General features: G+C 39.4%; 3 protein-coding genes across 7 annotated transcripts; 1 reads left to right on the top strand and 2 right to left on the bottom strand.

Annotated features, from left to right (window-relative positions):
* Positions 1-51: 51 nt before the first annotated feature.
* Positions 52-24,072, top strand: LZIC (leucine zipper and CTNNBIP1 domain containing). 5 transcript variants are annotated; one of them, XM_085242357.1, is made up of 8 exons: positions 13,603-13,736; positions 14,765-14,908; positions 15,415-15,550; positions 16,499-16,597; positions 16,721-16,816; positions 18,522-18,603; positions 19,467-19,529; positions 22,978-24,072. In XM_085242357.1, exons 2-7 carry the CDS (start codon positions 14,808-14,810, stop codon positions 19,523-19,525), a joined length of 573 nt encoding a protein of 190 aa, XP_085098483.1. In that variant the 5' UTR covers positions 13,603-13,736; positions 14,765-14,807; the 3' UTR covers positions 19,526-19,529; positions 22,978-24,072. The 5 variants fall into 5 exon arrangements, with proteins under 5 accessions (XP_085098481.1, XP_085098483.1, XP_085098482.1 ...); XM_085242356.1 differs by lacking the exon at positions 22,978-24,072 and adding an exon at positions 19,615-19,882; XM_085242355.1 differs by lacking the exons at positions 13,603-13,736; positions 22,978-24,072 and adding an exon at positions 52-261 and having other exon boundaries at positions 19,467-19,882.
* RBP7 (retinol binding protein 7) lies at positions 2,583-6,119 on the bottom strand. The gene is made up of 4 exons (XM_010722747.4): positions 4,385-6,119; positions 3,548-3,726; positions 3,185-3,286; positions 2,583-2,815 (listed from the first exon to the last, which is right to left on the bottom strand). Exons 1-4 carry the CDS (start codon positions 4,455-4,457, stop codon positions 2,765-2,767), a joined length of 405 nt encoding a protein of 134 aa, XP_010721049.1. The 5' UTR covers positions 4,458-6,119; the 3' UTR covers positions 2,583-2,764.
* NMNAT1 (nicotinamide nucleotide adenylyltransferase 1) lies at positions 6,901-13,621 on the bottom strand. Its single transcript, XM_085242353.1, has 5 exons — positions 13,480-13,621; positions 11,398-11,577; positions 10,732-10,915; positions 9,911-10,056; positions 6,901-9,324 (listed from the first exon to the last, which is right to left on the bottom strand). Exons 2-5 carry the CDS (start codon positions 11,519-11,521, stop codon positions 8,924-8,926), a joined length of 855 nt encoding a protein of 284 aa, XP_085098479.1. The 5' UTR covers positions 11,522-11,577; positions 13,480-13,621; the 3' UTR covers positions 6,901-8,923.
* Positions 24,073-24,905: the final 833 nt, after the last annotated feature.

Genomic DNA, 24,905 nt, shown 5'->3' with positions numbered 1-24,905 from the left:
CGGCGCGTCGTGGCGCGGCGGGAGGGGCGGGGCTTGGGGGCGCCATGGCAACGGGGGTGGCCGTAAGGGCGGGAAGCCGTGAGAGGATCGCTCATCGCCCGCCTGGAGGTGGGAGTATTGGTGTGCCAGTTGTCGAGGCGCCGAGTGGGTCTGTACGTGCCTGCCCGCTTCTCTTCAAAGATGCCGTGGGCTTTACCTCGTCGTTACCACGGAGGGATGGAGCCCGTTTCCGTACTCCTGCCCGGCTCCTTTGAACCTGAGGTATTTTGTTTTCTTCCTGTGAAACAGCACAAGCTTTTCTGCATCGCGTCCTCTCGTTATGCCTCGAAGTGATACTTATGTGTAAAATATTCCTTTCTTTCTCTTCCTTTTTCTTTTTCTGAGGATGGCTGCTGCTATGGAATACAGGTGGGGGGGTTGTTAGGGAACTACCCCCAATTATGTGTCTTAGAAATTTAGGTATATACTTATGAGTAAAACTCAGCAACATTAGTGGTGTAAAGGTGTCTCCTTGCATCTCCATATACCACCCGTGTGTCATTTCTTCCACATGTACTTAAAAGAAGCGTTCTATGGAGTGTGAGTCTCAACTATTCTTTTGAATTTCCTCTGTCTGTTGTGGCTGTAAGGTCCAGAAGGAGCACAGAGCCCTTCACCCATCTGCTCTGTGCAGAGAACACATCTTAAAGTCACATCCTCAGCACTGGTGCTGCCTGCAAAATGCAACAGATGGTTGCTGGAAGGGTTTCACTATTAAAGCTGTGGTGAGATAATGGAGCTGAAACACTTTGTAATAAAACCCAGTGTCTCCCTGGTGAGTTCTGTTCCTGTCTTTCAATTCTGGAGCTGTGGGGATCCTGGTTTAGTTTCTTGGCAGAAGTTACCTTACTGTCTCCTTTCTTCCTCAGTTACAGAACACAGGACTGTTCCCTCATTTCTTTCACTTGGCATTTCAAGATGGTTAACTTGTATTTTTTTTTTTTAAGTGTGTGAATTTAGTTAATTTACTGTGAGCAGTTCTGTCACTGGCTCCTTGTCTCTTCCTCAGCAACTACAAATCATCCTCCAGTGAGCTGGGCGTAGCATTGCCTGCTTTCAAATCATCCATTTGAAGTAGGAAGATAGCAATGTAAAAAAAGGAATGTAATTGATAGCACCTCTTCTACATTTTTAATAGTAAAGCCTTCTCTATAGTAGCCTTACTACCAAAATGTAATATTTATAGTCACATGAGTTGAAGATTATATTTCTCTGATTTCTACTTGTTGTCTCTCTTTGTACTAACAGATTTCTTAAGGCTGTCACAACCTCTTGATGCTTCTCATGCACAGATGATTGGAATACATGATTTTAAGCTTTGTGACTTGCACACATCTGCAATATTTAATACTTGAAGTATTGCTGGTGGGTTTCACTACACTTCAAATGAAAATGCATTCTGTTGCAGTGGTGCCATCTAATGGAGTAGCAAAGTCTATGACTGCTACAATATGTTGGTGGTAGAGGTGACAGAGCATGTTTGCTGTATGAAAGCGTTGTTTATATTAAATTCTGTGGTATCATAAATCTTGCTTCCAACCAAATAGAACCAGCACTCAGTTCCAAAGCGAATGCACCATTGGAATTCATTAAATATATTCCATGTTTTGCACCCAGTCCTCCAAATGTCCCTGTCCTGACTCCTAAGGTGTACTAGGACTTTTCTTCATGTTTTGGAAGGCACATTTCGAGTCCTCTGGTAGTTATCTGGGATATTGATCTAATTAAAAGTTTTCCCAGCTTCAACAGAGCTGACAGTGAGGAAGAGATACCTAAATAATGAGTTGTACTACTTATCTCTGAAAGGGTTGAGGATAAGTTGAGTTCCTGTGAAAAACAGAATCGTAATTAAATCTGAAGCTCAATAATTTAGATTAAACTTCAGCGATAGGACCTGTGTGCTGTTAGTGTTACCCAGGGGATGTAGCAGCTCATTTCACATGTTGATCTGGCCACTTATTTACATGAGTTAATTCTTATTGTTTTTGACCTTGTGAATTGTTGCATAGGAAAGTATGCTAGAAAATGGAACAAATGCACGCGAATAAGCCTCACCAGGAGCAGTGTTATTTTCTACTTTCTATATGTGCTGATAGCATCAAATTATTTCACAAACTGAAACTTATGTGATTGCTCAGACCTATCTTTGTTATCGGGGAATGTGGTCACTGACTGACTTCCTGTGGTAAGCTGAACTTCATTGTTTGGAAAGCAAAGCAAGGCTTTGCATTACTCATTTGAGAGTTAGTGGGAGCAGTTAACTGCTCCCGAAGTACCAGTGTGTATCCGTGTAAGGAAAGAAGCATTTTAATAGTAAAGTTACATCCTTGGTGGGAATCTTAACTTTTTACCATTCCTAGAGTTACACAAGTTTAAACTGTACTTCCTGTTTTGTTTGATCTTGTCATGCCCTTATGTAAGTGGGAATGGTTCTTGTTTTGATCTAGGTGACTAGTTAACCACAAAGCACCACATCGCTTACAATTTGGGATTTTCCCCCCTCTCAAAAACACATTCAGAAGACAGGTACTTAAGATGTTTTGTGGTGTTTATTAGTAAAAATCAGGTCTTTAACACTGCTAACAACCAATAGTATTTCCTGAGACAGAAACAGATTGTTTATTTAGAAGGAAATCGGGTTTTGTATTTTCAGTTATCACTGGACACCTGAACGCATGACCTCCTGTGTATAGCTGTCTTTCCATGTTGGAACCAATGCTGATATTTAAGCTCTCTTGAATACTTGCTTACATATTTGATTCTCACAACGAAGCTCCTACAAAAACAAACAAAAAACCATACATAGTAACCAAAGGAACAGTCTCCAAAGGAGAAGACATATTTTGCTATGCCCACTGACCATCACTGAGCTGCTGTGCTAAGTTATGCTTAACATTCTGCATTTGGCTGTGCAAGATGAATAAGAATGAAACAGGTAAATTATATTGTGGGTTGAACTTGGTGATCTCTAGAGGTCCTTTTCAACCCCTACAATTCTGGATTCAGCTAAACTAGCTGAAAGCAAAACGTGTTCCTTATGTACTATTCCGTGTATTATTGAGGTGGAAGACAATTTGCACATTATGACTACAATACAGGTTACATTTTTTGTCACCTAGAGACAGTTCTGAAGTAAATCAAATACCAAATGGAGGTCATCTCCTTCGAGCCAGTGAGTCCAGCCCCTGTTCTTCTTCTCCCCAGCCTGGACACAGATAAGTTTGTCATCATCCCAGGTAACCAGGCTCTGTTAAAAAGAAACCAAGTGTTTGTGTTACCTCAGTTCTGAAATGTCTAGTAGACAGTATCCTTTCTTCCTTGATAAAATGTACCTAAATTAAATACTGTTGCTGAGGGAATGTGGAACTTCTAATCACTAACTCAGGCTCTTGCATCTACACTGTGTTAAAAATAGTATTATTGAAACAATTTAAATCCAGATAACAAGGCTAACTACAGCATCTTCCTTGTGTAAGAGCACATTGATTTTTGAATTATTCAGTCTTACCTTGCATTTTCTGTTATCCAAGCCTTTATTGTCTTCTTCAAATTCTTCACCAATTTTAAATTGGAGCATGTAGTCTCTGAACGTGCTTGTGGTATGGATGGAAAATGAATCACCATCCTGTTTGATCACCTTCTGAGGCTTCAGCATTTTTGCTATTTTGCGTGTTGCAAAGTCAATACCTTTGACAGAAGAAAAAAGCCAGTGAGAGTTGTACTGCTCACTGGGTGTTCCAACAGCTGGGATTTACCTGTATTGCTTCCAGAAGCATTTCTTAGGGATGGTTTGACTTACTGCTATGCAAATTTGGTTTTGTTGTTCTTGTTTTTATTTCCACTCCCCCAGCGGTGCTATGTTCCGCAGTTAAGGCATGTTCTTGAACATTTGGTCTCTTCCCATACACCCAGACGCCAAGAACTCCCTACTTATTAGCTACAAGGAATAACAGTTAATGGTCTTTCATTATCCCTAAAGAGGAAAGGAATGACGTGGCATGGTTTCTTGTGAGGCAGTTTCTGTAAGTCTGTCCTGAAAAGCAAAAGAAGGTCGGTTGACAGAGAGCTCTTCCCTATCTCTGAAAGAAGGTGTATGAAAGTTGTACTTGTCCCAGCCTGGTACCTGTTACATCCCTGAAGGCTGCAAGGATACCTGGGTGACAGGCTGAACTGATAGCTAATGCTGTGTCATTAATCAGCTAGCAAATATCCTTCTACTATATTTTAGGGGGGGAGGCGGGGAGAAATCATCAATATCTGGGTTTTAGAAGAATTCAAACAATTAAAATGCAGGAGGCCCCTCACAGGGGAAGAGAGAAGAATAGGATTAGGTCTTTTCACCTACCTAAAGCTGTCATGTAGCCTTCAAAGTTGTCATTACTGACAAGGTTCCAGGTTCCACTGAAATCCACAGGCATTGCTAGGCTGTGAGAAGGAGTAACAGTCAACCCCTGTCCAAAAGCAGAAGTTAAGAAACAGATTTCCAACCAGGCCTTATATGAGAGACCGTGGGTGGGATTGTGTCTGAGAGCACTGATGGTGGAGGGGAGGGGTACTGCTGCTGAGCCAATAGGAAAGGGAATATTTGTAAATGAGCACTGCCTGCGTTGGAGGGAAAAGTTCACAGTTTCCGAAATCTTTGTATGGAGCAAATGTTATTAACTCAAGAGTCACAGCACAAACCGAAAACTGATTTAAACAGTTTCTGTCTATTTTGTATCTTTTAAAAGGTATCATGGACACAATTTGTCATTCCTAAAATTTCTTGTGTGCACATTCAGTCTGAGGGTTTATGATTTGAAATCTAGATTTTTTTATTTTTTTTTTTTTGAAAGGAGATCTACCCATGGGGCTGTATCAGTAAATCTTAAAGCTGTACTTCAGAGCAATAGAAGTAATCAGTATATCTCATTGGTTTGTGTCTGTAGTGAATAGTGGGCAGCTGTAACAGGAAAGGTGGAAGGCAAATCTTATTTGCACGTTATTCTTTGATGTGACCCTTCATAAAACTCTGTGCCACAGTTTAGCTGTTGATGTTCTGGCTTCTTCTGTTACTTATGTTCTATCTGAACCAAGACCCAGACTCAGGCAGAATGTGCAGAATGAATGCAAAATTCTGTTTTCTCAGGTACTTTACCAGACAGGAAGCTTATGTAACAACTAAGGCTGAAATGACAGATCTAGAGGCCTGAGGTCTGTTCACAATTCTACAGCTGTATCCGTGAGTTTTCTAGAGGAGAGTTGCATTTCTTTAACCTGAAGAAAAGAATCTGAAGAGGTGATATAGCATCCTTCCAGAACTGAAAGGGGAGCCTACAAGAGAGCTTGTGAGAGACTTTTTACAAGGGCATGTAGTTATAGGACAAAGGGTAATGGCTTTAGGCTAGAGGGTAAATTTTGATTAAATATGAGAAAGATATAGTGAATTTTCTTCACTGTGGGGAGTTGAAGCACTGCAAGGTGCTGCCCAGAGAAGCCGTGGATATCTCGTCCCCAGAAATACTCAAGGCTGGGTTGAATGTGGCTCTGAGCAGCCTGAACTAGTTGGATGTGTGCCTGCCCATGGCAAGGGGGTTGGAAGTAGATTGCCTTTAAGGTCCCTTCTAAACTGAATGATTGTATTTCCTCAAAGAGAACTCGCTGTTTTGAGTCTGAATGTGAAAACTCGGAGCTGCTACTTCTATCTATTCAGGGTAGTCTGAGTAAAAGGATAATATTTTGCAGTGAAGATTGTTTCACTGAACTTTAGCTACATTTCTGGAGCAAAGTTTCACCTGTACGACACAGAATCACGTGGGTAGGAAATGAAGACGTCAAAGCTTCTTTCCTGTTTGCAGATGGATATTGTTCTCCAGCATATACTTAACTAGGACTGGCACAGAGGAATGCAAATGAACACTCTTCCTGGACTCAGATAGTAACATTTCACCCACAGCTTGTTACTACGAAGTTGTGATACTTGAAGAGCTCTATGGTGTGCTACTGTCTCTTCCAAGAAAAGAGAAATCCGTACTTGGATAAATCCTCTGTAGAAATCTGGATTAAAGTTGTAGTTCAAAACTAAGATTCTGCAGATTGCCAGGATTTACAGAAAGAAACATTACATCAGTGTAGAATTTCAGACTAAGACTTATTGAGGGTCCTAGCAATACTATTTCAAGTGTAATCCAAGGAGCCGGCTGTGGAACTTTTGTAAGAGCTACCTACTGTCCTGTGATGGTTCAGTTATCCTTCCCTTACAAATTCTCCTGTTTTTCATGTCAAGACTCATTTTTCATTTTTATCTTAATTGCTGTGCAGCACTGAGCATCTAACACAATTCAGAAGCAGATAAAGTGCTCCTATTGCTGTTGTAGTGTTTGTAAAATAATTCAATCTGAATGTGTGATATGAGCCCTCTGTTCTCTTACTACCACAGAATCAAATGCAATAATGTATAAAACTAAAACAAGAAAAGAAAGCAATTTATTTTACAGAACATCTATGAATATGTTGTAACTTCTATAAAGAAGTTCAATGAACTGCATTATTCACCAACTTTACATTTTGAAGAATATAGATTCTCTCTAGATAAAGTCCACTCTTGGAAGTTTTACCTCTTTATCACTCTGGATTATGATGCTTCACTAACTACATGCTGCTATTCAGAACTGATTAGAACAGTAAATTCTCTGTGTGTGTACTGTCTGTCTTCCAGTACTGTCTGTACTTCCAGTGTTGTAATGGAGGTTTCTGGATCTGGCTGGTAAAACATAAGATCTATATTCATTGCAATTTTTGAACAACGTTCGTTTTGTATGGAAAAAACTCTACTGACAAGGTTCTTCCCACTTAAAAGTCATGCAATCAACAGACATCATATTTGGTTAATGACTAAAACTAGCATATTACATGCAGTTTATTTTATTGAAAAAAAAAACCATCATGTGTAACTACATGAAAATGCGGTGAAATAGAAGTGTCTGCTAATCAGTGCTTCATGAAGCATTAAATTATTATTATTACTTTTAAATATGCAGTTTCTCTAGAGTTGCACAAAGTATACCCATACACACCAGTGTCATTATTTACAAGAGTAAACCTAAAGCACATTTTTTTATGCTGAAAAGTGACCACATAAATAGGGTGCTTTCCCACTCAATAGATCTGCTCTGTTTATTCAGAAACACACTGAGTTGAGTAATTAAATTAAATCTTGTTCTTTGCTCTTATCTGCCACGGAGACGGCAGACAGAAAAGAAATACAGATCTTGTTCTTTTCCATGAACCATCAATAATATAGTTTAAATTCAATCTTCAATGGCATTTTGATTGCTGAAGCATGACAGAGGTGCTTAACATGTCCTTCAGTACCATTACTACCATTGATTATGCATGAACCCAGCCTCCTTATCAAAAGACAGTGTAAGCTTGCCTAAGCTCCAGGGGAATGAGCACTTTTAATGCAGGAATCACCCGGGGGGGGGGGGAAAAAAAAGAATCCTTGCAGCTATCTTATGTCACCATACAGTTACAGATGACCTGCTTAGTTCTGATTCGGTTTTGATCTCCTTGTATGTTCTCCGTAATGGCCACTTATGCAGGCTGAATCTGGAAGAACGGGTTCTGCTCTGTGGTAACTGCAAAATATTATGTGAGGCTCCAGGTGTGCATCCCTGATCCTGGCTGCACTGCAGACTACAGCTCTTCCCACTGAAGTGTTGACTCCTCTTCTATAGGAGCCCTGCACATCTCAGAATCTCTCATTCTGTTGGCTTTGTGAATCTGAAAAATGCGAACAGATTTGCTGTGGAGAGGTACTGTGAGAAAGCTGTTGACCTGATAGCATCTTGACACTTCTAGTCAGGCACATAATCTTAAAAAAAAAAAAAAAAAAAAAAAAAAAAAAGGGGATGGCAGCAAAGAAAGGGAAGTACGAGTCAATTGCCATGGCATTCATAGTGCCTCTCTAGTTTATACTGATATAATAGAGACAATATTTTGTAATATTCGAAATCAGGTTTCCAGCAAAGAAAACCATTTTGCTTATATATGTTCCTACCATCCAACTATTTCTTCTCAATTCCAGTAGCAGCAAACAATTCTATCTCTCTGTTTGGCTTAAAAGTAAAGACTCAGTTGTTATTGGAAATAAAAGGAGAATGATATGAGAATCTGCAATTATGCTGTTATTAACTTATATACATTAAATCAATGGCTATAAACCAGTTTTTGAAGTAGGTGTATTCTCACATGAGAAATACTGCTGAACTTAATCTAGAGCTCTGGAAACGTGAATGAAAAACTAAAGCATGAGGCATTTGGGGTGCAAATTGCATGACAGCAAACAAACAGGCTTCATATTTGAAAGGCAAGCGACTGAAAGCACGGTATAGCTAGCACCCAGCAGTAATTTCTTCCTTCCACAGGATGCAGCCAAATAATTTCTTTAAGTTGCATCATGTGTGAGCAGTTTAAAAAAAAAAAAAAAAAAAAAAAATTATTGCAGATTTACTCTCAGAAGTAGTGTATTGCAAAGTAAGATGGCTTTGCTACTTATAACACTGAGTTGTTTCCTATTTTCAGTCAGAGTAGTCTGAGCTAAATCAGAACACTTGCTTTGTTCATATTTGTAATTCTCATACACTATGGTAAATCCTTGTATTTAGTTCACTGAACTGTGACACTGTATCTAGATGTGAAAATCTTATTGAATTTTATGAAATAAAGATTATATAGGCCCCCATGTTAAACAAACCAAACCTTGTCAGCAGCTACACATCTACTGAAGCCATACAATTTGCTTGCTATTGATTTAAAAAAACAAACAAACAAAAAAAACCATCCTCGTATACTGGGCAATTATCTTTTCACACCAGAAAGCAAATTATCTGTAAAGTGCCTGCTAGTTCTTAGAATCACTTGCATTTTTCTGTAAAGGAGCCAAGGTAACCCCAGCATTCCTGTCTTCGCTCTCTAGACTGTACAGATCATTTTTCTCTATGTACGCCCGCACCACGTCAGGCACCAGGTAACGAATGCTCTGTCCTCTCCGCAGTGCTCTCCTGATTTTGGTGGATGAAATGTCATTTGTGATCCATTCTTCCACGAGATGAATGTTGTTCTTATATTTCCACAAAATATCAGATTCATAGATGAATTTCTGAATGCTGTTTCCAGCCCTACTGATGCATACAAGGCCATAATTTTGTATAATTTCAGTGATGTCCTCCAACTTCCACAGATTGGGGATCCCAAAGGATTCCAGCACGTCACTTCCACAAAGCAGTTTAACCTGTGGGACATCTTAAGGCAGAGAAATAAGTAAGAAACGGTATACTTCAGGTAGCCAGACTTCAGCTAATGTGATGGGGACACTTAATATCTAGGTTACCTCTCTTGTCTTGGTTAAGATGAGACAATGGAATGAAATAAAAAAGATCCAGAGCATATAACTTACAGTTAGTACCTTTTAATATATAATTTTTCTGAGCAGAAGAGAAAAAGGTTACAGAAACCCATAAAATGACCCTCTACCCAGATGCATCCTGAATTTTGAGGTTTACTATTTTCCTTTCTTGGATCATTTATAGTTTACATTCTAAAATTCTAGCTGTAGTTGGAGTATAGCAAAGTTGTATAGAAGAAATGGATAGCTCTGACTTTTTCCAGCTAAATTTCCATTAACTTGAATATTTTTTTGTCTGATGTATTTTATTCTTACAGTCTTCTTGTTGCAAAGCCTACTGCTGTATGCTATGGGATCTTGGTGAATAACCTTCTTCAGTGAAATCAGCAACAAGAACTAGCATGGAAAGAAAAATTACTCATCTGCACAGCTCCTTTGAAATAGCAACTACTGTTAAGCATTCAATTTGCAAACAGACTTAACTTTTTCCATCTGGACTCTGATTTTTCTTCTTAATGGGGTCGTGCCTATTTGGTTCTTGTTTCCTCTTCCGTCCTGGCTTTGTTAAAGGTAAAGCATTCTGCAGACTAATGGTAGTATCAGGGGATGAAAGCTTTTCATGATGGTGCCTGCAAAACACGGGTATTTTAGATACAGAAGAATACAGGGAAGAGTATTCTAAATACAGCCTACTAAATGACCTTTCACCACTTCCTCTTGTAGTACCTCCACAGAAACCCATCCAAGAAGGGAGCTGCTGGAAGAGGGAGTTGTGAGAGCTGGCTTGTAAGATGGTGCAAGTGTAAAGATGTCAAACAATGACTGCAGGGTTTATTTAAACTGAAGTTCATTTTGAGAAGAACCTCAGTGAATGTAACAATGACTGAAAGAGTAAAAAAGTAAAATGTAAGAAAATGTTACTGTAAACTGATCTTAATGCCAGCCTTTACATACACAAATGGGCAGTGTAACACAGACTCAAGTGAGAGAAACTTGCATAGCTTATGTACACCCTATTCTAGTCTCTTTTCTTTCCTCAAGAATATATTTTCGGTACAAAAACTGAATAGATCCTAAGAAAATACATATAAACATACAAATTGTTCATGGGCTCATTCTGTGTATCTTTTAGACTAATGGTGCAATCCTTTGTTTACAATATTTATATAAGTAGTGCTTTTTACTTCAGTGAGTCTGTTCAGTATGGTTTGGGGGTAGCCTGCTATCACTCTAACGTCTACAGCTAACACCATTCCTTATCCTTCTGTTGGTTCTTAAGATTTTTAGGATTTGCAGAAAAGTACCTTAAAACTTTTACTGTTTCCAACCACTCACTCTGGCTGCTTTCCCAGTCATCAACTTCCACCCAATCTGAGCTGTTGGTGGCTAATTTTGCCATAGTTACTCGGTGATCAGCACTGATCAGACCCTTCTTCTTATATGCATCACCTACTGGTGAAATTATTCCTTTGATTACTTTGTATTTTCCTGTTGGGGGGGGGGGAAAAAAAACAAAACACATCATCCCATCACACAAGAACACAAAAAATGTGTGAGCAGATGTTATTTCCAGAGTATTGTATGTAAGCCATTACAAACACATTAATCACTGTAGTCTCTCAGAGCACCAGTGACAGATCCTATAAGCAGCCCAGTGGAAAAGTACTATATATTTCTGCCACTGTATGAGGTGGCACAATTAAATAAGAAATTTGGGAAATATATATTTAATGACATCTACTTGTGCCTTTCTAATTCCAGAAAGAAAAATCAAAGAACCTGTGCCTTAGCTCATTACAATTAGAAAAAGGCAGCAAACACATGAGAATGTTCATTCATGTATTTAGCCTACAGCATTTAGTAGGAATGATATACACTCAGTAGCTTCAATACTTAATTAGTTTTCCAAAAATAGCTGTGTAAGTATCTCAGTAGAGAGCTATTTTAAATGATATCAATTACCATCCTACCTGTCTCATGGAGATAGTCTTTAGCCAGCTCAAATAGCCTCAGATGCATGTTGGTAATGGGATTGAAGGACCCACAGGCCAGCAGCACTACTTCTGTCTTCCTGTCAGGATCTTCCATTGCCATTCCTCGTGGCTACAGCGCCAAGTGCAGAAGGTTGGTTCTAGTTACCAGCCTGGTTACTGCAAGAAGGAGATTACAAAGTAGTTATTTCTATCATGTGAAGATGATTTAAAGATCAGATTGAAGACTGTGTTTTCTTTCTGTTAGCATCTGGCCTGTGATTGCTCATGTGATACCACGTTATCCATCTTTTAACAAATTAAGCTCACCTTTCTTTCTGGCAATCCCTGGGTAAAATGATGTGACAACAGAGACTTCACGTTGCAGAAAGAATTTTTCTGTTGCACTTCAGAAGTAAAAGATATTGACAGAAATGAGCATGCTAGGAGGAAAAACATAAGTAATAGACGTGTGAAGCTGGATTTGCCTTGTATGTTATCTTAACAGTTGTGTGTCCCTCCTACATGCAAAAGGAGGAGGCATTTTCAGGAAGCTCAGTGACAATGGACAGCTCATAAAAAATAGCAACAAAATAAACAAACAAATGAAGAGAGATCATTAAAGCCCCCAACTGCAGGGCAAGCAAATGAAAGAAAATGAAAACTGGAATATATTATGGGCTGTCCTTCTGCTGTTGCTATTTGTGAGATGTTTGAGACATCTGTGTTGGGTGCTGAATAGTCTGCTCTTATTTTTACAGTAATATCAATGCCTGGAAAAATCCCAAGGTCAGCCTCACATTCAGCCTCCTTTACAAAGAGACAGAGATGCTCGCTTCCCCCCACGGTGTTGAGATCTCATCACAGCTAAATCTTCAAACAGCTTCTGTCTCCTAACTTCAAATAGCCCTTGAATAGAAGGAATTCTTGCAAGGCATGTTATGAGGTACATTTTGCAAGTTTTAGGACTTCTCTATGCTTTCAGGAGTTTCACAAACTTTTAAAATATTCTTTAATGCTGCAGAGTAGTTCAGCGTTTGTAGGGCTCAGTGTAAGTAGGAATAGAGTCTAGCCTCGGCTACAAGAATTACCATGGGAACAGGCAAGGGAAGGAGCTGAACTCGTCTTTGTAATGCAGAAAGGTCCCCTTTCTAAAAAAAGTGACTCCTGCAAACTGGAAAAGGATTGATTTTCTGTTCAAAAAAAAAAAAAAAGAGAGCAAGGGCAAAAATAATGGAAGATTTTAAGATGGAAATGTATTGTGCCTTTTCTGGTGTTATCTAATATCCTTTTTCATACTTTTTCACACTCCTTAGAAGCAGGTAGCCATTAATTCACATACGGACACCTTGTAGCACCTTGTGTGTCTGCATTGAAGATGGGAGTGTTACCGCTTGTACATATTGTTTCCTCATCTGCACTGGCACACTCTGTTGAAGACTATTTGCACAGAAAACAACCTTGTGTGGTTGTGGAGAACAGAGCGCAGGACAGAGGTATTGCTGTGACTCCCACTGCTGCTTTGTCACCCTTAGAACCTGCACAGCACCTTCACAGTTGGGATCTGCTCTGCACAAAGTGACCTTGGTACAGCTCTGACTTTGGGAAGAGCTCTGTATGCACGCGCTATGGCAAAATGAACAGCTGGGTGTGAGACTGCTGGCAATATTCCCTCGTGCCAAATATTAATGTTGGTGCCTCTCTGTACAGACTCAAGAAAAAACAAAGCACAACTGCTGTCAGTCCATTTTTAAGTACGCGTAGGACAGCCTGGATTGTATTCCCATCTTCATAAGGGGGAAGAGGTGCTCTGTGATGCACATGATCCTGTCCTTACATGTTTATATATAGGCCCACCATGCTCATACGGGATGCCACCGCTAATAGCTGTGCTGCTCACAGCCGTGACGGTACTTAGCTGCACCACAGTGCAATCCAGCAGGCCGTGCCCACGGCAGAGCTTGGCCCAGCTCTGAAACCCGTTTCCATCCAAGGACAAGCAGGTAGCGGTGAGCACACGTTGACCGATTTTTGTATTTTAGAGGCAAACGTTTAATACGTTTACGTATTTTACGTACTTACAGAATATCGGTCTCCGTTTGCGTTAACTTTCTACTAGGCGCCCCAGCTGCGGCTCCGTCCCTGCAGTCTCCTCCCACGACAGCGGAGGCTGCCAAAGCGCGGCCCCGGCGCAGCCCCTCCCGGCCCGGCCTCACCCCGCCAGCCCCGCGCCCTCGGGCCGCGCCGCGCCGCGCTCCGATTGGCCGGGTGCGCCGGAAGCCGCTCCGCTCCGCCGCGGCGCCTTTCCCCGCGGTCCCGGCGGCGCCGGCCTGCCCCAGGTGAGGCTGCGGGGTCGGCGGTGCGCGGTGGGGCGGGCCGAGCTTGGGAACCGCGTGCTGGGCCGGCGTTACCTCACCTCCGGCACCGGCGGAGCGTTGAGGAGGATGAGAGCCGCAGATGGGCCTCGGGTGGCGAGCTGCGCTTCTGTTCCGTCCGTTCCTGTCTCCTCCCCCAGTCCTTCCGTTATCTCTGCCGTGCCGTGACAGCGGGAGGATCGTGTTTCCTCGTGCGGTTTGCGCGAGCCGCTGCTGCTAAGCGAAGGACGTGCCGCTCGGCCGGGCTGGAAGCGAGGTGTTGCCGAGCATGCCGTTTGGGTCGTCTGCTGCGGCCTATTGAACAGCCGAGGCAGCAGGAATTTCCCCTAGAGTGCTCTAGTTTTCTACGGGTGATGATTTTATTTAAGGTGTTTGCGCGGTTCAGAAAGCTCAGTCTGGATTATTGTTTCTTGAATGGTTCCCTGAGGGGCAGTTGAAGAGAAGATAAAGAGGTTGAATGGGATGTGAAGCGATGGCCTCGAGTTGCACGAGGGGAGGTTTAGTGACACCAGGAAGGATAAGGGTGGTTAGGTGCTGGTGCCGGCTGCCCAGGGCAGTGCAGAGTCACACAGCACAGAGGTTTTGAAGAGATGTATGAACAGGAGGCTTAGGGGCATGGATTTCTGGTGGATGGAGTAGTATCAGATTGGTGGTTGGATGTGATGATCTTAAGGGACTTCTCCAACCTGAAAGATTTAGTAAGAGCCTGTTGTTGTGTATAAAGGACATGAGGATATCAGTATTTGGTAATTGGTTTCACAGATGTTTCCATGTGCTATGGCTGTTTGAGTTATTATCTGGACTATGACTTTTTCTACAAAAAAAATAACCAAACAAACCAACAGCCTAACATTTCTGTATTTCCATTGTTGGTGTCTCAAAGTGCTTTTACTAGATATTCCATCATTGAGGTCTTATATGTTGATACTGGAATTGTTTTAAAACCCCTCTCAAGCTCTTGATCCACAGCAATAAAATATTATTTCTTCTAGGATTGTTATGTAACAACTTAAAATTTTCTTATGAAACTTGGCAATGGCTTCAAGAGGAACAACAGAGACCAGTAAACTGAAACAAAACTTGGAAGAGCAGTTGGACAGACTAATGCAGCAGCTTCAAGATCTGGAGGAATGCAGGTAATAATAGTGGATGCTTTCCTTTTAAAGGTGAATATTTTTCTGAATTTGTTGGCAGATGAGAACTGCACCTTTCATAAGTCTAGCATTTGGTTTGTGTTTCGCAGTGGCTCTATTTTTCTAATTATAAGGTGTCAGGTAGTCAATGTGACTTTAAAAGATTTTCTTATTAAGGTCATTCTGTTGCCTGGTGGAAAAGCATTGTACCAAACTATGAAGAAAATCAACTCTGTTCCAGCTGAAACCAGGACACTGGGGCAAAAATAATTATTAATGTTATCTTTGAAATGTTGTATTTCAGTGGAATTTTTTAACTTATATGCTTTTTTAATAGCAGTTAATTACTTTTGTGTCCATATTGCTTTGTCTTATGATTACAGGTGCTTTGGTTGTGAATTTTTATGTATGAGGAAGCGTGCTTCATGGTGCATCTTTATGTGCTTGTCTCCATGTTACAACTCAGATTTAATTCTATGAATTAACATGTCTTGTTGGATCCTCTTTAGAGAGGAGCTAGATGCAGATGAGTATGAAGAAACCAAGAAAGAAACTCTAGAACAGCTGAGTGAGATCAATGACTCACTGAAGAAGATTATGTCTGGCGATATGACGTTGGTGGATGAGCTCAGCGGCATGCAATTGGTGAGTCTGATTCTCATTCAGGTCTGTCTACCCTGTGTGTTACCTAAAACTAGGTTGAATTCTGTCTGGACTCAGTGAAACAGTAGATATAGATGGTCTTCTGTAATATCTAGACAGGCACATGGGAAACCTACTATTGGAGAGGAAAAAACGTGGGAAACAGCAAGGCCTGAATATTAGAAAAACATATTTAATAATATAAAAGATGTGAAGGAAAATCCAGGACTGTATGTGGAGAGTTCGTGCCTGTTTGCTAAGGGTGAAGATAACATTTCCTGTGTTCATGTTACTGGTTTGCATTTCAGAGATTGATCCAAGTCCAAATGCAAAGGCTGTAGAAGTGACTCTAATTTAAGTTCCTTAGTGATCTTTTTTATTCTGACTTGCAAACTTCTGATCCATCTTGTCTTTTCAAGTGTTTAATGAAAGCATGATTTGTTTCTTCTGAGCCAAATGTTTTAAGTTTTTATTTCTAGAGACATCATGATTTGTCCAAACACGTTGTGAGATTTAATATAATAGCTCTGACATTTCTTAGAGGAGTTTGAATGGCAGCAGGAGATTGGCACCATCAATTACGTTCTGCTTACCCTTGGAAGAACTGTAGTCATCAGTGTGGGCATTAAAACCTCTAAAGATAGCGTAGCACATCCACTTGTGTTATGTTAATATCAGGAAGATGTTGGGAGTTTAATTAAGACCTAGATTCTAATTATAAGTTTCATATCATGTTCTCAGAATGATTGCACCAATTAGTGGATTTTTTTAAAGCCTGCACAAATGTTTTGTTTTTGTCATCTCAGTTCTATGGTTATACAAACAAAGAAAAGCTCTCATCAAATGATTCAGAGGATATTAATGATGCTTTCCAGCCTTCATTAATCTTATCATGCAGCTATAGATTATGATTGCTATTAGTTCTGGTCATTTTTCTTCTTTTCCTTGCAGGCAATACAGGCAGCCATCAGCCAAGCATTTAAAACTCCAGAAGTAATTAGAATGTTTGCAAAGAAACAACCAAGGCAATTGAGGACAAAGTTGGCAGAGGTGACTGCTTCTGTTTTACTGTAAAAACTGTTCATTTGAACTAGATGCTTCAATCTGTAATGTTTGCAAGAAGAGATTGGAATTAATGGGAAGCTTAAAGTATTTTTTTCCCTTGGTATACAGATGGACCGAGACCTAATGGTCGGGAAGTTGGGACGAGACCTGTACACACAACAGAAAGTTGAAATCCTGACTGCTCTCAGGAAGCTTGGTGAGAAGGTAAAGTGTTGGTATGATAGCTAGCTGGTGAATAGACATTTATATACTGCAGATTGATTTTAAAGAACTAAAATAAGAAATTACAACTTTTTTAATGATCGTCAAGTGTGGCAGTAACCATCCTGAAGCACTTGTACTAAACATATGTCAAATAGTATCATACATTTATATGAGACAAATTTAAGAAGCTGTCATTGTCAGGCCATGTGAGTGGATCACATAGAAGCTGGTGCAAGGTGCCAATACATGAGGAGGCTGCAATACAAGTTGTTATTAGCTAACTACCACCTCTCAACCTGGGAGGAGCTATCTAATGCTCCTGACATACTTTAAGCTCTAACTTAATTCTGTATTATTGGTAATACCTATTTCTTGATGTAAGATAAATAACTTTGAGAAATAGGTGGTAAACCTTGTGATCCCCCAGTAAGTACATCAGTGTGCAGAACAATCCCAGGTTGTTTTTCGTTTTTTGATTGTTCTTTTTTCTTTTACCACTAGAGGGAGGAAGAGAAGTTGTTTCTTCTTGTTAAAGGTATATGAAGGAAATGGGTTGCTGGTATCTCTGCTATATTTTCCTAGTTAGGAAATGAGGAAATGTAATGGAAAAGATCAAGGGAGTACATTAGCAAATGTTTTCACTATGGATATTTTTATTGCTAGATTGTTAGTGGAAAAAAAATAATTTGGCAATAATTAGAAAGGCTAACTAAAACTGCTACCTAAAATATATGAAGATATCTAACCCTCCTGTTATGAGTTCCTTGGGTCACCTCACATGCGCCTCTATGTTATGCTTTGACAGTCTCTTTATCTCTTAAAATGGTCAGTAGCCTACTTCACACAGGTCTGCCTGTAAGAATATTTCTGTTCTGAAGGTTTAAAAAAAAAATAGTTGATAGATACATGTTTATCTGCACAGTGTAATAGATGCTTGCTTACAAAACATAGCTAAGGTAGGAAACGAATACTTTTTCCCCAGTTCTAACCTGGTGGTCTACTGTGGCCTCTATTCTTAAGTATGAAACTGATATAATAACTATGAATGGCTTTACATGTTTAATTCTGCTTTAATTTAGTCAGAATATTTATCTGAGGCTATTCAAATGAGCAAATTTTAACATAGAATATCTGCACCTTCCAGATGTAGATTATTGCTTCATTATTATAAATATTTTATGGGCACCTGTCACGAAGACATCAGAGCATAAACATAAAAGCAGAATCTACATGTGTAAATGTCACTGATGGTTCACAGCACTGTAAGGAAGAGACCATTTTCTAGGTCACTGACTGTTAATGTGGTCAAAGCTAGCAGCGGCTGTTTTTGCTCTCACTGGTAGGTGATACAAAGCACATTAAGATCTTAACTCTTTACTGTATGGATCACTTGACAAAAAAAGTAATTAACAGCCTTTGCATAGTTGTGGTACAGAGGTGCATGGTGACCATTGAATCAAAAATGATCACTGGAGGTCCTGAGACTTAGTGGTATGTGTATGCTGCCCTTGTGTGGCTGACAGACAGTGTTGAGGAAGAAATTCAGTGGTAGGGACAATAACTTGCATTTTTACTTTGGCTTTTACTATTAGATGAAGCTGCAAATTGATAGCCCCTGTAATCTGTTGTATTTCATATTTATAGATGGTGGGAATATGCACAGGTAAGATAGCAAGTTCACAGTTATGGCCTTTTTTTCATTTAGCTGACACAAGAGGATGAAACCTTCTTGTCAGCAAATGCAGGTGCAGCCCTGAGCCAGTTTGAGAAAGTCTCTTCTGACCTTGGTGAGTTTTCATTCTCATAAATCCTGACTGCATTGCCTCTTTGAACAGCAACAGATATAAATGCCAGTGATTCTCTATTAAAAGGAAAATACAAGCAAAAGATTGATGCCAGTAATTTTTGATGTACACTTTTCTATTTTATTAACAATGAAACTGTGATACACTGTCAATGAGGGAACAGCTATGCAGCAAATAAACCAAGTAACAGCTGGCCATAGAATGCTGAATGTTTCCCTAATGCTGAAGGCTTAAATGCTCTCTCTCAAGCAGACAATATCGCTCTCAGAATTAAATAACAATACTTTTAATTACTCTTCAGGAGAGCCTTTTTCTCTACTTGATGCAGAGAATTCTGCAGTTACTGGCACACTGTCAAAATATAGTTTAAAGCACTCTTCTTGCTGTGATTGTCTTAACTCTAATCATGTTGACAAGACCAAAAGTTCACTTACATTATACATTAAATAAGCATGGCAGTTCATTCTATTAGTACAGTTAGAGTTGTGATGAAAGAACTATAACTGGCAGGAATGTGCCAGAGTAGGTCAGGGTACAAATGAACTGGTTTTCTGACCTAACTCTCAGTACTCTTCTTTCTGAGAGTGCAGGCAAGGTGGGAATCCCTTTGTTCAAAAGGGTACTTCATTAGAAGCTCTCTGCATAGCTAGCTTCAGACCTGTCAAATCCAGCATGTCTCCTTTTTTTTTTTTTTTTTTTCTTTAAATGAGCTCAAGTGTTCTAGTTTTCAAAATGTAGGTTTGATTTCTTTTGATCTTGGATGTTTTGCTTTATTTGTTTATAAGGAAATTCTCTAAAATACCATTTCTACTAATACTAATAAAAATGTTTTTTTCCTCTCAAAGGATCAGGAGACAAAGTCTTCGCTCTAGCAAACTTTGAAGTAGAGAAGGCAAAGCAGTGAAGAGGTGTGTGAGACTTGAGTCTCTCCTGTTGTCAGCAGAATTGGACTTTGGTCATATTGTAATAGTTGTTTTTTTTTCTATTTTTAAGATGTTGCAAAAAACTAACAACTCATCAACAAACCTTAAGCCTCTTGGGTTCTTAACCAGAAGATATGAAGTAAGCAGCCTTAAAGTGCACTTTGGAACATTGGTGTCTGTGTACCCCTCAGTAACATAAGTTCTGAGGTTAAATGCTAAGTGGTACTCTGAAAACAACCTTCTTATGACTGTCTTTGAAAAGAATCAGCTATTTTCAACTTTTCTGAATTTCTCTATTTTCTGTATTTCTCTAACTATTAAAACATACTCTTTTTGCATATTGTTGTAGCAGGCGATCTTTTTCAGGAACAGTCCTAAAGAATAAGTTGTATTGTAATTGTAATTGCTCTCAAACTCTTAAATTTTATTCAGGCTCCCTACTAATTATTATACACTAGGAATTTGCATATTTTAAAATTTGACGTGGTTTATTTGAAATGCCATCTTTCTACAAACTGTTTGCAGAAGAACCAAAATGAGACTGTATGCTGATGGTTGGCCCTTGTCTACTTGTTTGCTGTGCACATGAATGAATGCCATTGTATCCTGGCCGTGATTGACAAACAATGGAAGCCCTGTGGGGAGATTTCTGGAGTAATTTAACCTCGTCTATTGAAATGACAGGGCATTGCTAGGAAATGGCAATGAGAAAGCCCTTTCTGTTGACCTCTTACTTGAGTTCTGGGTATAGAACTGCGTGCTACCGTTACTTCCCAGGATTTCTGAGGTAGCACAGAATAGCAACGAAGTAGAAACAAGTTTAAAAAAAAAAAAAAAAAAAAAAGGGAGAAAGGTCTCATTACATAATTGGTGCAAGTGTAGCTGTCTAATTATCAGGTGGTGCTGCTGCGCAGAGGGGAAGGTCACTCACTGCCTCCACAGGGAGGTTAGAATCCTGAATCATTTCAGAGCGTAGGAGGATTTAAAATCTGGTCATATTTTTAGCTCTGATTGTGGAGAATACTACTTGAGACTTTAGATCTGTGTTTGACTTTTTGAGAAACTATGTTTCATATTTCTTTGTGAAATCAGTGTGAAATATCTTTTTCTTGCTGTACTGGCACCTTCACATTGTCATTCCGGACTTGTTAGTTCTGAATTAGTTGAGCTCACTGGAAGCCTCAGATTTTTTAGGTTTTGTAGTTTGCATTTCAAGTTTGCTTTACCGTTGGCATACATTCAGGTACTGATCTAATTATATCAGGAAAAACAACAAGATGTTTCTTAATTGAATTTCATACTTGTTCTCCTTCTTATTCTATCCTACCACTAGCTAGAGAAAAGGATATAGGTGGGATCTATAAGGATGAAGGTGACCTGCTGTTCTGGGGAATCCTGTCAATATAGTGGAACTACTGTGTGAGTATCTCAGGCTTTTCTGCAAGCCCCTGAGCCTCAGTGAGAACTGCCATTAAAGCAAGTGGAATGAATAAAGTCTTAAATTTCAATGGCCCACTGCAATGTCTGTCACTTAGAATCAGTGGGTAACATGAACTATAAACAGAAAATTAACATGATCAGTCTTAATTTAGATGGCATTTACAGGGAATGAGTACATTGTAAATAAGTTTGTCTAATCGTAAGTTAGGACCTGGAGTAAAATAAACCAGAAAATGGGAGTTTTAGAATACTTTTGCTAAAATAGATAACATTTTGAAATCTAGTCTTTCAGAAGTGAAAGAATACACAGCATGGGCTGCATAATTTGCCTCTTGAACTAACGGATTTTCTATTTCTGTTTTTTAAGAAACTTCTGTTTAGATGGAGGTCTTTTGTGCATCATATCAGAATTGTTTTCCTGTCTGGGGCAGCATTATCTTCTCTGACAAAGGCTGACTGCAGCTTTATAGCTGAGAACAGCTTACTAAAGATGTTATTAGACAGTCTATAAAGTTATTAAAAACAAAACAGTCCATGGGGACTGTAGCTGCCTTCTTTTTTTTCTGCTCATTACTGGTGCTAAGTAACTCTTTTCCCTCTCCCAAACTGCTGGCAGCATTAACATTTAAATGAAATCTCTCAGCAATCCCCTAGATCACAATAAGTTTACTGTACAATTAAATGGAAATCTTTCCTTGCAGTTTTAGGGAGGTGTACATTTCTAGACAAAACTTTTAAAATTGATTTGCAAACATTTCAGCTTTTTCTTTTTCTTCAAACTTCCCGTACTGCAGGCAGTTGTAGAGTTATCATTAAACTGATCTTTGACTCAATATCATCTTAATGTTGTGCTGCTTCTCCTCTTGAAAAGATCCTTTGTGATTTAGATGGGCAAAGATGAGGCAGAGGAAAGACCAAGGGTATTGAAAGATTCAGTTTACCCAGTCAAACTTCCCTTCCAGAAAGCACAGCTCTAACCCAGAGGCTGGTTATTTCCAGTGGGGTGTTTGGCTATAAATGTAATTTAACCAGGAAGGTGTTGCCAGTATGAAGCTATTTATATGTTGGCCCTAGCAGATAGTTCTTTAAGGTAACCTGCTTGAAGTGTTTAGATGAATGTCAGAGGTGTAGAAAAGTAATTGGTGTGCTATACTGAAGATACAGCCAAATAATCCTGAGATGTACCTCCATCAGTGTATCTGATGTTTCTCCAGGGGCTGGAAAAAAAAAAAAAAAAGTGTTCTATTTATTATAATAATCATTTGCTCAAATAAAAATTGGTAACAAAAGAAAAGCTTCTAGGTGGAAGTGTGATTTTTGTGGTTTAACGTACAAGCTTGTGATGTTTGAGTTCCATCCTTGTTTTCATTAGACCCGGGCAGATCACTTATTCTCTATGCATCTTTTCCTCCCAGAGTAAAATACAGATTATGATACTTGACAATCAAGTGCTGTGAAGCTGCATTGATCATACATTACTTTGAAGATTAAAAGTGCTTTGTTTTTTGTTTATCATTTTACTTCTGAAATAAAAATTGTGAAGTTCAGTAGCTTTAAACACATTCAGCAAAGTTGCCCAGAGTTCTTTTGGGCTGTGTATAACATCCCTTTTTTCATCTTTTTTCTCTATAGGGTGAATCTAGAGGTTGTACTAAGCTTAAAAAAAAGAAAAAAAGAAAAAAGTGTTAGAGAGCAAACTGAAGCTTCAAATGATCTGTTTTTGTCTCCTTGTACTCCTTCCTTCTTTGATCTTAAATGGAGAAGTAACAATTACCTTTGTCTTAAAGGATCTTGTATTTTTCCTTTAAGAAATCCCTTATTAGTTTATCAGGTTACCTTTCCTGTTAAAATTAAGTTCATTTTGATAGACAATTCCCTATTAATGATGTAACGTTTGTATTAATTACACCCTACCAGGCGTTGAAGGCTATATCATTAGTAGCAGGAATGGGAACCAAATTAAAACATATTCCTTTATTTTTTTTCTATACAGGCCATACTGGAAAAGGACAAATAGAGGTTTTACATTGTGAACATCTGAAAGTCAGCCTGCAGGCATCCTTTTCGATTCCCTACTGCAGTTGTTTTTTAAATCATGCTTCCCAAGTTCAGATAAGTCTTTTGTTTTACAGAGTAAACTCTTTTGTCAGTTCGCTCTGCTTAGCTACATGTGAGAGAAGAGTAGAAGTGCTCCTAGCAGTGTTTTGCTGCAGGAGTTGTGGAACGCGTGCCACCTTGCCTTGCTGTCCAAAGTTCTGTTGTGTTTTCGCACCAGAGGGAGGGTTAGTGGATATTGGCCAAGTTTTCTCACCCACAGCTTCTAAATATCCAAGTTTCCCACCTCAGTCACATGGGAGCCGCTGGTGGTTGGAGCATCTGAGGAGGAAGGCCTGAAGTGTCTGTCAGTACGTGTTCAGAATAAGTAATGTTTCAGAATAAATAAATCTCTCTGAAATGAGGTCTTACAAGACAAAACGAAGACAAAAGGTTATATTTAGGATATAAATATACACGTGGTATTTCTTGATCATGCACTGAAATGTCTGCTGTAGTTTAACACATTTTAATGTCTTGGATAGATGTTGACGATAGATGTATTTACAATCAAGTTCTGATCATGGGTGTTTCTTTCTTGTCATAATAGTTTGCTGCTTGGTAATGTTTAAGATTGTGTTTTCAGCGTGCCTCCAAAAATGGGTCAGTAATAATCACAGATGTATTGAAAACCCCCAGGCAGAGCCACCTGCAAAATCCAGTGCAACAAAGTGTTAATGTTAAAAATCTTCTCTTTTGTTTATTCATTTAATATCCTTGTAAGAGGGAGCCTGAAATTAAGCTCTGTAATGTTATCATATAAAAATGTACTTTGCAACTTTGTAAGTACTAAGTATAATGGGGAAGTAGTTCTGGTCTGGAATAAAGCATAGAGCTGAGAAGGTTTTGCACTGTACAGTTGAAACCCGGATTAACAAGGAGATTTAAGTTCTAGCCTCTTTGTTTTTTTTCTTTTTTACATTAAGGGGCTTTTTTGTTCATGCCTTTAAAATCTGTGATTGTGCCTCCTTGAACATTAAATATGACAACTCAGGCAGCTTAACTATTTATTTAATTACCTGGGATGCCATGGGAATTTCAACCTACTGCTGTGGACCTCCTTCTGCCCCTACAGAGTACCATGTGTGAAAAAACGTGAGTGAGGGTGGAGCTGCTTCAGGAACTGCCAAACTGTTTCTGCATCAGGATGATTTGGACAGACAGGAATTGTCAGCCTAAGTCTGAAGCATAAAAGTTTACCAAAAGAAGAAAAGATTTCAAATTAAAAACAATTCCCTTGTTTGGTACCATACGCATCTTTGAGAGCAATGCAGTTTTCATTACTGTTGCATGGTTAAGTCAGATGAATAATGAAAGCAAGGCTTGTGTGTACAGATGCTGCTGCAGGCCCTTAATGAGAGAGAGATGCCAACAAATGCGGAGGAACTTGGAGGCTGGAAGCAGCTGTACTGTGAAGGAATCCTAAATGAATTTCAGAGCTGATTAAGAGAATTGGAGATCAGAGAAAGAGTGCGTAGAAAGTATTTTTTCTAACTCAAGCGGAGATTCAAGGGAGAAGGGTTTGTGAAGTTGTGGCTTATTAGAACTAACATCAGCCTCATTAAATAGAGAAAGTGATTAGAAGATATTGAAAAGAAAAGTCCAATTAATCTGTTAGATTTTCATGACGTAATATCCAACAGTTGTACAATACAAGGAAAACTGACCCTACTGATGAGCTGTTTTGTTCCCAGCAAGTGGGGTGACGATGGTTAAGACGATGCAGTGCACTTGCATCTTCTGTTTATTTTATGAAGATCCATGTGTTCCTAGGGAACATGAAGGCCAGGCTGGACCAGATTGAGCAACCTGATGTAGCTGTAGATG

The sequence above is a fragment of the Meleagris gallopavo genome, chromosome 23 (assembly GCF_905368555.1).
Source record: "Meleagris gallopavo chromosome 23, MGAL_WU_HG_1.1, whole genome shotgun sequence".
In the NCBI taxonomy this organism is placed as follows: domain Eukaryota; kingdom Metazoa; phylum Chordata; class Aves; order Galliformes; family Phasianidae; genus Meleagris; species Meleagris gallopavo.
Note: the sequence above shows the minus strand (reverse complement) of the source record. Positions and strands in the feature narration are given on the sequence as shown.

What these genes read in the sequence shown, in the direction of transcription:
- RBP7 (XM_010722747.4), bottom strand. Translation starts at nt 4,457, where the DNA reads ATGCCTGTGGATTTCAGTGGAACCTGGAACCTTGTCAGTAATGACAAC. An exon ending in AGGCTACATGACAGCTTTAG is followed by an intron (nt 3,727 to 4,384) that starts GTAGGTGAAAAG and finishes CTTCTGTCAAAG; the next exon opens with GTATTGACTTTGCAACACGC. An exon ending in AAGGAGATGACCTCCATTTG is followed by an intron (nt 2,816 to 3,184) that starts GTATTTGATTTA and finishes TTGTTTTTGTAG; the next exon opens with GAGCTTCGTTGTGAGAATCA.
- NMNAT1 (XM_085242353.1), bottom strand. Translation starts at nt 11,521, where the DNA reads ATGGCAATGGAAGATCCTGACAGGAAGACAGAAGTAGTGCTGCTGGCC. An exon ending in AGACTATCTCCATGAGACAG is followed by an intron (nt 10,916 to 11,397) that starts GTAGGATGGTAA and finishes CCCCCCCAACAG; the next exon opens with GAAAATACAAAGTAATCAAA. An exon ending in GAAACAGTAAAAGTTTTAAG is followed by an intron (nt 10,057 to 10,731) that starts GTACTTTTCTGC and finishes CGTGTTTTGCAG; the next exon opens with GCACCATCATGAAAAGCTTT.
- LZIC (XM_085242357.1), top strand. Translation starts at nt 14,808, where the DNA reads ATGGCTTCAAGAGGAACAACAGAGACCAGTAAACTGAAACAAAACTTG. An exon ending in TGAGGACAAAGTTGGCAGAG is followed by an intron (nt 16,598 to 16,720) that starts GTGACTGCTTCT and finishes CTTGGTATACAG; the next exon opens with ATGGACCGAGACCTAATGGT. An exon ending in GAAAGTCTCTTCTGACCTTG is followed by an intron (nt 18,604 to 19,466) that starts GTGAGTTTTCAT and finishes TTCCTCTCAAAG; the next exon opens with GATCAGGAGACAAAGTCTTC.